The sequence below is a fragment of the Zeugodacus cucurbitae genome, chromosome 5, assembly GCF_028554725.1.
Source record: "Zeugodacus cucurbitae isolate PBARC_wt_2022May chromosome 5, idZeuCucr1.2, whole genome shotgun sequence".
Classification (NCBI taxonomy): Eukaryota; Metazoa; Arthropoda; class Insecta; order Diptera; family Tephritidae; genus Zeugodacus; species Zeugodacus cucurbitae.
The window spans coordinates 3,097,198-3,110,704 of NC_071670.1; the positions used below are offsets into that span (position 1 = coordinate 3,097,198).

The window sequence follows — 13,507 nt, forward strand, 5'->3', positions numbered from 1 at the left end:
AGAGTAAGCAAAAAAAAATTACCAAAAATCGAACGTACACGCCAACATATATGTAACAACAATAAACAAAATTTTAAAGTTAACATACAAGCAAGCAAAAAAAACTAAAATTACAAAAACAATGCAAAAATATATAAGAAAAGTATATTGCAGTATGCATATACATACAAGTACTTTGCAGATAAGTTCAAAGCAAAAGCAACAAATAAATTAAGAAACCGAACAAAAACAAATTAGCGCGGCTTACTTACAAACCTCCTCTAACTGTCGGTATCGATTTAAATATTTACCTTAACTTAACTTAACTTTTCATACACTTGTGAAATGTATTGTTTTGACTACTACTGAATTGGCTGCCTGATGACACTGACTATACGCTAACTTTATAAAAATAACTATCGATTGGCTGTGTTTACTTGTTAAATTTGATTTTCCTTTTGACTTGAAAATGAAATACGAACATTTTTTTTTTAAATGTATCCGTCCGCTTTGAAAGCAATTGTATTAATTATACATTGAATTGGTTTGGTATGTGTATGCGTGTGTGCGTGCGCATACTACGCGTTGCTTCTACAATATCGGCTCTCACACTGCATTAATCCACATACAAGCCAGCAGCTCGCCTACATTTCACCGTTCCGTTACACCTGCTGACCCTAGCATATCCTCAAGTGCGTGAGTGTCATGTGGGGGAAATATTGCTGTAAATACATTACAAATATTTGCATACTTAATTAATTTACTACTTGTTTTGTTTAACTTAACCTCACTTATTTGTTTTTTTTTTTATACATACGAGTATCTGAAGCTACAGTTTCACTCATTGTCCTTCAAGAGTTTTGCGCAAACGTTAAACTTGCATTACTCTGACCCGCCTATAATGTTTTTTGATATTCAAGGCTTCCAATCCATAAGTGCCACGGTCATAATATGGCAGGAAATGAAAATATTATAGTTTTTGTTTATTTACCCTTTTTATGCCTTAAATATTTATGGATGTATTTCGTAAAAATAGACTAGGCCTCGTAAAAAAGAAAAAAATAACTCAAAAAAAAACATTTAAAATAATTATAAATATTAAAAAAATTAAAAAATAATAAAAAATATAAAAAAGATTTAAAAATATAAAAAAAATTAATTATTAATTTAAAAATTATAATTATACGTGTCATATTTTTAGGCGCATAAAAACAAAAATTGTCACCATGAATACATTTCATGAAACCCTTACCGCTTAAAATCTCTACAAAATTTTAATCAAACATTTCTAAAAGCACTTTTCAGTCAAAATATATATTTTTTTATAGTTGTACAAAGTTGTTAAAGCTTACAATCCAGTTTGTTTTATTGGATTATCGAAAGCGTTTGCCCTGTTTTCCAAACCATGTTTTAATATAAACTGCGTTCCTTCGTTCTTACCTAATTTTGTATAGTTATTTTTAAAGAAAATTTTTAAAATAAAAAAAAACGAATGATTTTTAATATTAACATAATTTTATAATTTTCCACAGGTTTTCCGTATACGCACTCCGACAGAAGCTATCAATTTGGTATCACAACTGCTCGAGTACACGCCCAGTGCACGTATAACGCCACTAAAGGCGTGCGCACATCCATTCTTCGATGAACTGCGTCAAGAGGGCAACACCACATTGCCCAATGGACGGCCTATGCCGCCATTATTCAATTTCACAGAGCATGGTAAGTGTGTAGACAAAAAATTAGTTGAAAAAATATTCAATTCTCAATCATGATTTTTAAATATATTTTTTACCGCTTTTTCTACAGAACTAGCGATACAGCCAAGCTTAATCCCACAATTGTTGCCAAAACATCTGCAAAATAACAGCGCAGGTCGACCGGTCGCCGGTGCTGGTGGCGAAGGTGCTTCTGGCTCCGCATCAAATCCGTCAAGTGGCGCCGGTACGCCAGGCGGCGCAACTTCCCAAGCAACTTCAGGTTAGTACCTACTCTATTTTGAAACTATGAAAATTCAGAACACAAACATAAAAAATATAGAAAATGACAAAAGAAAATGCATAGATTTGGAATACAAATTGCATAAAGGACATTGTTAATTGTTAATTTTTAATGGTTTTATGTAAATTGTTATAACTGTTATATCATCTACACTTGTTCTGTGTTGTGGCTTTATTCAATTGTATATGCAACACGACAAATTCCAAATAAGCGCACATTTGCATGCTTCGGCGTTGATTTTGAAGAAAATATTAAGAAAAGGCCAAGAACAGTAACAACGTTTTGTAGTAATTCCTAACGGTTTTGGTTTTTCTGGTTTCAAATTATAACTATAGAATTATTTTTTTAATTGCCATCATTTATAAACACAAGTCACGGAAAATATGTAACTAAACATTTTTATTTTTTTTTTTTATATTACTTACATTTTTTTTAACTCAAATTTTTTTATTTTAATATTTTTTTATATTATTATTATTTATTTATTTTTGCTAAATTTTTTTATTTAAAATATTTATTTCCAATTTAGCATTTCATTATTTTTATTACTATTATTTCTACATGCTTTTCGCAATATTTTATTTTATTATTTCTCTTATGCAGCAATGAGGTAATATTTTTTTTATACTTTTTTTTATTATTTGTCTACAGACACTTGAGTTTTCAATTTAAATTTTACATAACAAAATTTTCCTTTTCAATTGCCTATTTTTAATTGTATTAGTGTTCACAGTGTTTGAAATTTTTTGCTTAAAATAGTCTGTAGTATTTGGCAACTGTATTTTGTTTTTCCAGTATAAATATCTTGTGTTTCACAAATTTAATTTTTTGCCTTTATTTTTAATTACCTCAATTTATTTTAATGTAGTTTAATTTTCGAAGATTTTTTCGTTCACCGTCTTATAGCCTTTTCGCACAAGAGCTAATTGATCTATTAGCCGGCCTTTACTCAATTAAAGCGTTGATTTAGATCGATTTACCATACAAAATAAAAATCTTATTTTTCTACATTAATTTTTAATTGAATTTTAATCGAGTTGAAAATGAAATGCAACTCTGCGAGCATTTATAATTACATATGTAGTTATTGATAAAAAAGCAAACAGCTGATGAAACATACCAACTTCTTATGAAGAACAAAAACAAAATTGTATAACAGCTGATCGATTATTGAGTAGGCCGGCAGTGCCAAGTGCAAAAACTGGTTTCTCAATTATAATTTTAATGGATCAATTAATTTGGCTGTGCGAATAGGCTATTAAGTGTAATGCTTTTCAAGTTGAGACATTTTTTCTTTATTTAATTTTATTATCATTATTATTTTTATTTTTTTTTTAATATTTCATTTTATTTTATATTTTTTTTTTAATTTTTTATTTTAAGTTTTTTATATATTTTTTTTAATTTTTTATTTTAAGTTTTTTATATATTTTTATTTAATTTTCATTATAAATTTGTTTTTTTTATTGTTGATATTTTTTTAATAATTTTTTTTATATTTTTTTAATTATTATTATTATATTTTTTTTTTTTATTTTTATTTCAAACATTCTTATTTGTTGCTTTCTGTGTGTATTTGGCATGTGTTGTCCTCATTTCGACTAGTTTTAGTTTTCTTAATTTACTCATTCGCTAAGTTAGAGTAAAATTTCTGCTTTTGTGTTTATATTCTCCTTTCCCTTTCTTTATTTTATCTGAAAATATATATATGTTTGTATATTTTTATTTTTTTACAGATTCATAGTGGCATAGTTCTTTCTTACGTTATGTTATAATAATAAAAGAATATAAAAAAACAAACAAGATTTCTTTAAAACAATATTACAAAAAAAATAAAAACATAAAATTGTACCTATGATAATAACATAGAGAAGAAGCAAAAATAAACAATAAATAAATCAAAAGCAAAAGCAAAAAGAAATAGCAAAGAAAGCAAGCACAATCACTATATCAAACTAAATATACATATATAATATATTTATATATATATAGTAAAAAGAAGCAAAAAATATAAAATTAATTAAAGCAAAATTTCTGCAAAAATATATATGTAATTATAAGAGAAGCACTGTAAGCAAGCAAAATTGCAACTTAGAAGCATAAGACGTAGCAGCAGAAAGCGGCACAAGCAGGCAACTATTTCTTAAAGCGAAAAAAACACAAAAACAAAAATAAGCACCAGCAGCGAAAGTAAAAGTACGGCGCGCAAATTAGAAACAAGAGCAAGCAGTACTTCCGGTTAAAAGAAGCAAAACCCTAAACCAATTATATATACATACATATATTCATAATTTTATGTAAAAAATTTGCATTAAATTTGTAGTTGATTTTTTTAAACTGCTTTTTCCGTTTTGTATACGATTTTAAACTTTTACAATTTGCGCTGCAATATTTTTTTTCACCAAAAGCGAAAAGAAATCATATAAGAAAGGAAAAAAATAAAAAAAAATATTACTTTTTCGTTAATTTATGAACTATTGCACAACACTCACTCACTTAGCGGTCGGTGGTACATTTTTGGTAGTTTTTCAAATTTTGTCAATTAAAAAATTTAACTCAAAAGCGTAAGTTTTGACTTATGCGCCGCGTTTGTAGTGGAAAAAAAGCTGAGGGGAACGCACTTGGTCACCAAACAGGAGCGAGAAGTCTAAAACTTGGAACACCTGGAGAATGAGCAAACCGCTGACTGATGCACTGATGTGGACCGCGGCGCCGGCAATAAAGCATAGAAAATATTGCAAAAAATTATAAAATATTTCAACACTTCATAGTTGTCAATGTAAAGTGAAAACACTCATAATGAGACACGCAGCAGCTTAATCGCCTTTTCACACAGGAGCTCATTGATCAATTAACCGGACTTTGCTCGATTAAAACGTTGATTTAGATCGATTTACCATACAAATAAAAATATACATTAATTTTTAATTGAAAACTGGTTTCTCAATCAAAATTTTAATTGAGCAATTAAATTGGTTGTGTGAAAAGGCTATAACATATTATAATAAAAGACTTAAGCGCGTAAATCTTGTGTTTTAAAGTGCGTGCTCAAGTTTCGAGTGTCAGCACGCGTCACTATGCGCTTTTTCACTAAAGCAGACATTTCAAAAAAATATTTGTTTTTAATCAACACTTTACTATTATAACCTAAACCACTCATAAGCACACTATTTTATTTAACAAAACAAAACAAAACAAAAAATAATTAATTATATTATGTAAACATATTTGCATGAAACGAAGAAGCTAGTTTTATATAAAAGAAGAAAGAAATGTAAACATAGTTTTTTTTTCGTTTGCCTTATTTGCCTTATTTTAATTTAATTTAATTTTTTAATGCAAATTAAGTCAAACCATGTTGTAAATCAAAAAAACAAAAGAAAATCTATAGCGTGGAATTAATTGTTAAATACAATATACTTTTAAAAGAAAACAAAAACAAAAAAATAATTGCTTTAAAAATAGAGAATTAAATTTATAATAATTATTATTTCTAATGAACAAACGACAAAAATATATGAAAAATTAAAAACAAGTGAAAAAAAATAAAAACAAAAATATTATATTAAAAAAGATGGCATTTGGGTTTTTTCTGACTATTTTGTTGTTGTAGTGTAGTTGTAGTTTTGTACTTATCGTTATTTTTGTGCTATTCCTCCATTCTATGCTCCGCTTTTAGTTAGCAGTATTGTAGACATTTTTAGTGAAAATTTGAGTATCAGTAGTTTTTACCGTTAGTCAACAGTTTTTACAGTTTTTTTTTTTGTATTTTCTACAGCTATCATAGAAATTTTTACAAATATTTGCAATTTTTATTTTATTTTATGTTGTAGATAAAGTAGATGGTTGCCAAATGTCACTAAAACGTCTAAAACAATTTGAAGAAATATATAAAATAATTTAATAAATTTAACAACAAAATAATAAACAAGTTCCAATAAATTTTAAATTTAAATAACTTTATTAAATCATTATGAATTCCAAAAAAATATGAAGAAATATATAAAATTAAAATTTCTTATTGGTTAATTTGGTTTAAATAAAGCGATTAAATAAATTTAATAATTTAAAAAATTAAAGAAAACAATTTTATAATTAAAAAAATTAACAATTTTCAATTAATGTAAAATTTGAACTATTAAATCAAGTTAAAAATTTTAACTATTAAAAATTTAATAAAATAACAAAAATACATAAAAAAATAGAAAATTATAAAAAATTGACTTAAAAAATATAATATTACATAATAATTAAATTAAAAAAAATTAGATAAAAATTACTTTAAAGCATTAGAAAATTAAATCAAAATTATATAAAAAAATAGAAAATTTAATTAAAATTAAATTTAAAAAAATATAAAAAAATTATAAAATTACATAATAATTAATTTTGAAAAAATTAAAAAAAAATATAAAATTACCTAAAAATTTTATTTGAAAAATATAGAATTACATAATTAAATTAAAAAATAAAAAAATTACATAAAAATTAAATTAAAATACAAAAACAAAAATATGTAAAAATTATAAAAAAAACAATCCCAATAATATTAAATAAGTTACATTACAACGAAAACATCACTAATCCTCCTATTCTTGAAAATTAAAAAAAAAATATTTCTGAAAAATTTAAAAGATTTTAAAATCATGGATAAATTAATAAAAAAAATAATAATATAATAAAAAAATTATTTTTTTTTTAATTTCAAATTTTTTTAATAAATTACAAGTAATATATTTCACTTAAAATTAAAAATACTCAAATCCCTTTCATAAAAAAATATATCACAGCAACATTGCTAGGGTGTTTAGAAGTAAAAAATCCACAACAATTTTCAGCACAATTTATTTTTGTATATTTAAAAAAGCAAAGAATATAAATAATTTGTTATAATTTTCTTTGTAGCACCTAACATTAATGTGAATTAAAAAAAAATAGTAACTGCCAACGATTCTTCGTTGGCCGCTATTTCAGTGTCGCATGTAATTTATTAACATTTTTGTTGTAAAATAATATCAATTACATTTAATTTGTATTTTTTTATTTAATGCAAAAAATTAACAATTAACGAAATGTCAATTTGAATATTTCAAAAAAGTATGCCATTTCTTACACACTCTTTCCAACACATACACCCTCAACTGCCATATGCAGGCCAAGAAATGTCAAATTTACTAATCAAATGTACGTTATTATTATTCTTCTCCTACCCCTCCTGCATTTCACCAACAACAACAACTGTACACATGTGACTACTTCACCACATCACCGCATCACCGTGCACACATCACATTTATGTCACCTACACAACTTTTGTCCAACCGGAATTTGGCGGCGTGTAGGCACACAATCGAGCGCATCGGCTACGACCAGCAGTGGCGGCGGCGGCAACGCAACTGTGGCCAATCCATCGTCCAGCGCCTCAGCTGCTGCGGCAAGCAGCGGTGCGCCTACAGCGGCACAAGCAGCGCAATCGAGCGGCGGCGATGCGGCCAACAACAGCAGCAATGGTGGCAACCAACAGCAAGCGTCTGCTGGCGGTGCGTCAGCTGCCGGTGCGGGCGATGCCACATCGATTTCAAGCGGCGGCGGCGGTGGCGGCAATGGTAATGGCGGTGGCAGTGGCGGCAGCAATAATAGCGGCGGCGGCGGCGGCAATGGCACACAACCGCAACAGACAGCGACGACAATGGGTTAGCGAGCTGCAAACGAAGTGAATGGAGGGCCTATTAATTCTAATAAGAATAATTAAATTTAAATAATAAAAAATATATATAAAAGCTAAAATAAAAAGAGAAACATTTAAAAATAAAATAAATAATGCTAAAAATATATATACATACATAGAGAAAAAAAAAACAAACAAATAGTATGAGTACAGAAAGCAAAAACAGAAAGTATAGAATGGAAAACCTTAAAAAAAAACAAAAAAAAAAAATAAAATAAAATTAATTATATCTTATATAATAATACATAATTATTAAAAAGAATAATTAAAAATTAAAAAATAACAACAAACAAAGAAAATAGGAAACACAGCAAAGCAAAGTGTGAATTTGATTTTCAATGTTACGATTACTTTAATTCTTAGCAGAAAAGCATAGTTAGCAAGCAGTACGTACAGTGCAGTGCAGGCAGTTAGTAGACGTATAGCGGCGCATATAAAACCGTAAACGTTAAGAGAGGAGTATAAGCAAAACAGCAGAACACTAAACAATTTAATATTAATATGCAACTAAAAAAAAATCATATGAAAGTAACAAAAGCAAAAAATATAATAACATTTAAATGAAAATACTATATATAATTGATTATTAAAAAAAAAATTAAAAACATTAATAAGAAAAAAAAATTAGTTTAAATAATAATAATATGATAAATGAAAGGTCACACATTTGAGTTGTATAGCTATTGACTAAAAATGTCGCCGATGTTGATTGAGAATGCATAGTGGGCTGGTTAAGGCGCAGATATAAATAAATAAGTAGCGCATAGTTCAAGAATACAAACAGTTTCGGTATATGTGTGACACATAGTACATAGTAAAACAGCAGCAAGCATTAGCAGTTAGTGGTAAAAGGAAATGTAATCAAAAAATAATAATTTAACAAAAAAATATTAATAAATAATTTAAAAATCACACAAAAAACTGTAAGTTGGTAGAAAGAGTGTAGGAAAAGGAAGAAAAAAGTAAAATCTAGACACGATTTTGTCGCACTTTGCACTACTGTAAGCAAACAAAAATATAAAAAAAAAACTGTAACTGTATAACTGAAAGCAGATTTAACTATAAAAAAAACTTTATTAGCTAAAATCAACAGAAAACCATTTACAAAGATAATTAAATTAAAACACACATAAGAAAAAAGAGCAAAACAAAAACTAACATAACACTTAAGTAAAAGCAGCAGAAAAAAAAAAACAAACAAAAAATGCAATCAATCAAATGCGCTTCAAAGAAAAGAAAAAAAAACCAGCATGTTTGGCAACGCTATGCAATGACAACAAGAAACACAGAAAAAGCTAAACAAATTCAAGTCTGTCAAACGCAACTCGGCATTGCAAACGCCTTGTAAAGCCACATTTTGACTATTTTATGCTTTTTAAATGCATTTCGATTTAAACGCATTTCGATTTTATGCATTGCGGCCATTTAGACAGAACTTTATGCATTGGCCGGCAACAAAAGCTTTAAAGCTTCATGCAAACGCAAAGTGGCGTAGCATAGCGTAAATTGGCGGCAGTGTGCAGACTAAAAATTTGATTTTCGCAAAAATTTGTTTTAGAACTTCAAGTGAATTTAGCAAAAAAAAAAAAACAAAATTTACAAAAACAAAAGTACTAATTTAGCTACACATGCAACATAGCAAGCAGCAAGCAGGCGCAGGAGTTTAAATTTAATTACTAACTAAGCAAAATATGGAAGTACATATATATACTAAATAGTAAAGAAGAAACAAGAAACAAACAAATGGGGGAGATTACACGACGCGGTAAGTTTTTTTTTCGTGTTTCATTTCTTATGTGTATGGCGTTCTTTATATACTTTAAAATAAATAATTAAATGCAATTAAACTAATTCATAAATACATATATTAGTATGCCGTTTTTATTATGATTATATTAATAAATATTCTTATTCTTATTCTTATTATTATTATTATTTATGTAACTGTATGTATATATATGTATGCTATGCTACATGTAAACAAACATTTAAGTCGTTAAGTCTATACGGTCATGTTTAATTTTATTTCTAAATACAATTGAAAAACAAAATGCAACAACAAAAAAAAATAAAAACAAATAAATAAATATAATTAATAAACATTTAACACACACGTATGTTTAATTTACAAAATAAAGTTAAAAGCTTAGTTGTCACAACAATAATATTGGCGTTGGTTTGACTGCGTTGGTGGTTTGGTGTATAAACAAAAAATTATTTGAAAATACGAAATAGTTAAAATATAACATAAATTAATAATATAAAAAAAAATTATATAAATAATAAAAAATTAAATTAAATTAAATATAAATTGGCGTATAAAAAAAATTAACTAATTAAACCAAAAATTCTACTAAGATTTTTATATAAACTCATTTTCGTAAATAAAAATAAAATAAATAAAAAACGTTATTTCATAAATTAATTGTTGAAACTGGCAGTTTAAACACGTTTTACAACAACGTCACGAGGAAAATAATAAACAACTAAACCTTGAGTGGTCTTTAGCGCATAAGGCGACTAAAATTATTTCAAGTTAGTAAGCAAATTTGTGATTTGAATAAATATTCAAATACAAATCTAAAAAACTAATTCTATTTTTATTATTATTATTAATTATTATTATAAATTTTTTTATTATTTTTATTTACATACCTGTATTTATCTTTTTTTACTGTATTGCAAGTATTTTGTAAACTTTAATGCAAGCTTTTGAGCTTATAAAGTTTGCTGCAAAGTTCAAACCAACTTTTTTGACAGCTAGCGCATACAGAGGTTATAAATGAACGCGTTATATTCAATATTAAAATTTGTTCAGTTAAAATTAAAAAAATATATATATACAACATTTTAGAAGAGCTTTAGTTTCGACAATTAGGCCTTCTGTGCAAAGGCAAGCATTTTTGAAAAAGCAAAAAAAAATATTCTAAACAATAATAGTTCACGCTTATGTGATATAACAAAGCTTAAAGAAACTTATTTTCACTTTTAATAACTACAATTGTATAATAATGAAAAAACAATAATATGAATTGAAAATACTAATCTTCGTAAAAATTTAAGAGCACAAATACTCAACCGCACGGCGGCGTTAATTTCGCTAGTTTCTACTTAAAAACAAAAGTATGTACTTGCAAGCATGCTTATAAATGATAAATAAATATAAATTTAAATAATTAAAATATAAATTTATAAAAAAAAAAATTCAAATATAACTTTATAAAACTAAAATAAAATAAATAGCATTAAAAACAGTAAATAAAATAGTAGAGAAAATATATTTAAATTCTTTAACTGTTGTTTAGCTGTAAAAAACAATCATAGAAATGCATACATTTAATTAAATTGTAATCTAAAAGAAGTACAGATATAAAACAAAAACATAGCTTAGTTTATAACAAAAAAAAGTAAAGCGGTAAAAAAATATAAATAAAATATTTGTACTATAAAATGCTGATTATCTTTTCGCAGAAGCACTGCTTTCAAGTGGCTGGTTCAATTGAAAATTGTGCTTAAATAATGTCAATAACTTACTTTTTAACACAGTGTTGCATAGTTTCTTATATTTTTATATTTTTTTATACTCTTTTTTTAATTTTTTTTTATTTTTTATTATTTTTTTTTTGCATAATAAATATTATTTTCTAAAATTTTTTCTGTAAAAATATTCAAAATAAATATAATTATTTTTTTTATGAAGCTGCACTGCGCAGTAATATTGAATTATTAAAAATTAAAATATAACGAAAATGTAAAAAAATTTTCAAATTAGTGGCGTCTTATACAAAAATCTGTTAAACATAGTGCGTGTAAAATCGCTTCAATTTAGATGCTACGTTCGCTACATCCGCTCTCTGAATTAGTGCGTATTTAGTACATTTTTGGCTTATAAATGGTTATTTATTTTCTCTAAAGTTTTGAAAATGATAAAAATAGTTCAAATTCCAAAATTTTGAAATATGTAGCAAACATAATATTTGTACGTATGTATAATTACGATGCCATCCGTTAAAGAACACAATGAATATTAAAAAAAATCGAACCGCGTTGACATACGATTACAATTTCACATCTCTAATCAACCATTTTTATTTTGTACTATTTCTAAAGCAAATTTTCATCATTTTAGTAATATTTCTTTTTTACATTTCGCTTTGTACAATGAATATATAATTAATACGCAAAAATAAAAAAAAATGAAAAAGCACTGTTACTACTTAAACAGCTACAACAGCAACTTGTTTACTTTAACTTAAAATCAGAAAAAATAAGAAAATAAAACTAACTGCATAACAAGCAACTATCAACGTATTACTTGAAACAGTGTTGCATTTTGCATATAAATACATACTCTATAGAGAAATGATACAAAAATGTCGAAACTTTTGAAAATTGTAACACCAATAGCACAAGAACAGGCGTAAACATACTTAGAACAGCGTAAAAAATAAATTTAAAGTTAGATATATATAAATATATTTACAACTTATAAATAAATTTAAATGGATTATCCGACAAACATGCATATGTATTACTTTAATATATACATATTATGCATATACAGACAGACATGAATATATATGTATGTAACCACAAGCGAAAGTTGCAAAAATTGTAAAATGTCAAACAAAAACAAACAACAGCAAAAAAAAAACATATTACAAAAAATGCGACTCATGTTTAGTTAAATAATAATAAAAATACATACATTAATTTAAATAAAAATTAGCAGCAGCGTTTAATAGTAAATATTAAAAATATGAAAATAATACATTTAAAATATGTATGTATGTATGATTTCGATATGCATTATTACAAATAGTAATAAAGATATATAATAATAACAAATAAAAAAACTCAATATAAAAAAATCTTCAAACTTTAATTAAAATTAAGTAAATGCAACTAATATAACACATTAATATTAAAAAAACAACAAAACGTAAACCAGGAAACTGAACGCAACAGCGAGAAATGAAATGAAATGATTAAGTGGCGACGAAGACGTGTAAAAAATAATAAATATGCAACAAAAACAAATCGAGACTCTTTCTATTGCAGTTAGGTTATTATACCCTGAACAGGGTAATATTAAGTTTTTCACGAAGTTTGTAACACCCAGAAGGAAGCGTCGGAGGCCCTATAAAGTATATATATAAATGATCAGTATGTTGAACTGAGTCGATTTAGACATGTCCGTCTGTCTGTCTGTATATATACGAACTAGTCCTTCAGTTTTTAAGATATCGTTTTGAAATTTTGCAGATGTTATTCTCTCTTCAAGAAGCTGCTCATTTGTCGGAACTGCCGATATCGGACCACTATATCATATAGCTGCCATACAAACTGAACGATCGGAATCAAGGGCTTTTATGGAAAACTTCCCCATTTTACTACATATGTTCACGAAATTTGGTGTGAATTATTGTTCATAGAAATAATTTAATCTCCGAAAAAATTGTTCAGATCGGTTCACTATAGCATATAGCTGCCATACAAACTGAACGATCGGATCCAAGGGCTTGTATGGAAAACTTCCGCATTTTACTACATATGTTCACGAAATTTGGTGTGAGTTATTGCTCATAGAAATAATTTAATCTCCGAAAAAATTGTTCAGATGGGTTCACTATAGCATATAGCTGCCATACAAACCGAACGATTGGAATCAATGGCTTGTTTGGAAAACTTCCCCATTTTACTACATATCTTCACGAAATTTGGTATGAGTTATTGCTCATAGAAATAATTTAATCTCCGAAAAAATTGTTCAGATCGGTTCACTATAGCATATAGCTG

At 26.6% G+C, this 13,507-nt stretch overlaps 1 protein-coding gene across 1 annotated transcript in view; it reads left to right on the forward strand.

The window, feature by feature from the left end:
* Positions 1-9,012, forward strand: part of LOC105208780 (uncharacterized) — a 29,765-nt gene extending 20,753 nt beyond the window's left edge. Inside the window, exons 7-9 of the mRNA XM_054231397.1 lie at positions 1,512-1,701; positions 1,789-1,959; positions 7,323-9,012. Coding sequence (XP_054087372.1) covers positions 1,512-1,701; positions 1,789-1,959; positions 7,323-7,678 — 717 coding nt within the window. The 3' untranslated portion in view covers positions 7,679-9,012. The remainder of the gene's footprint in view (positions 1-1,511; positions 1,702-1,788; positions 1,960-7,322) is intronic.
* Positions 9,013-13,507: the final 4,495 nt, after the last annotated feature.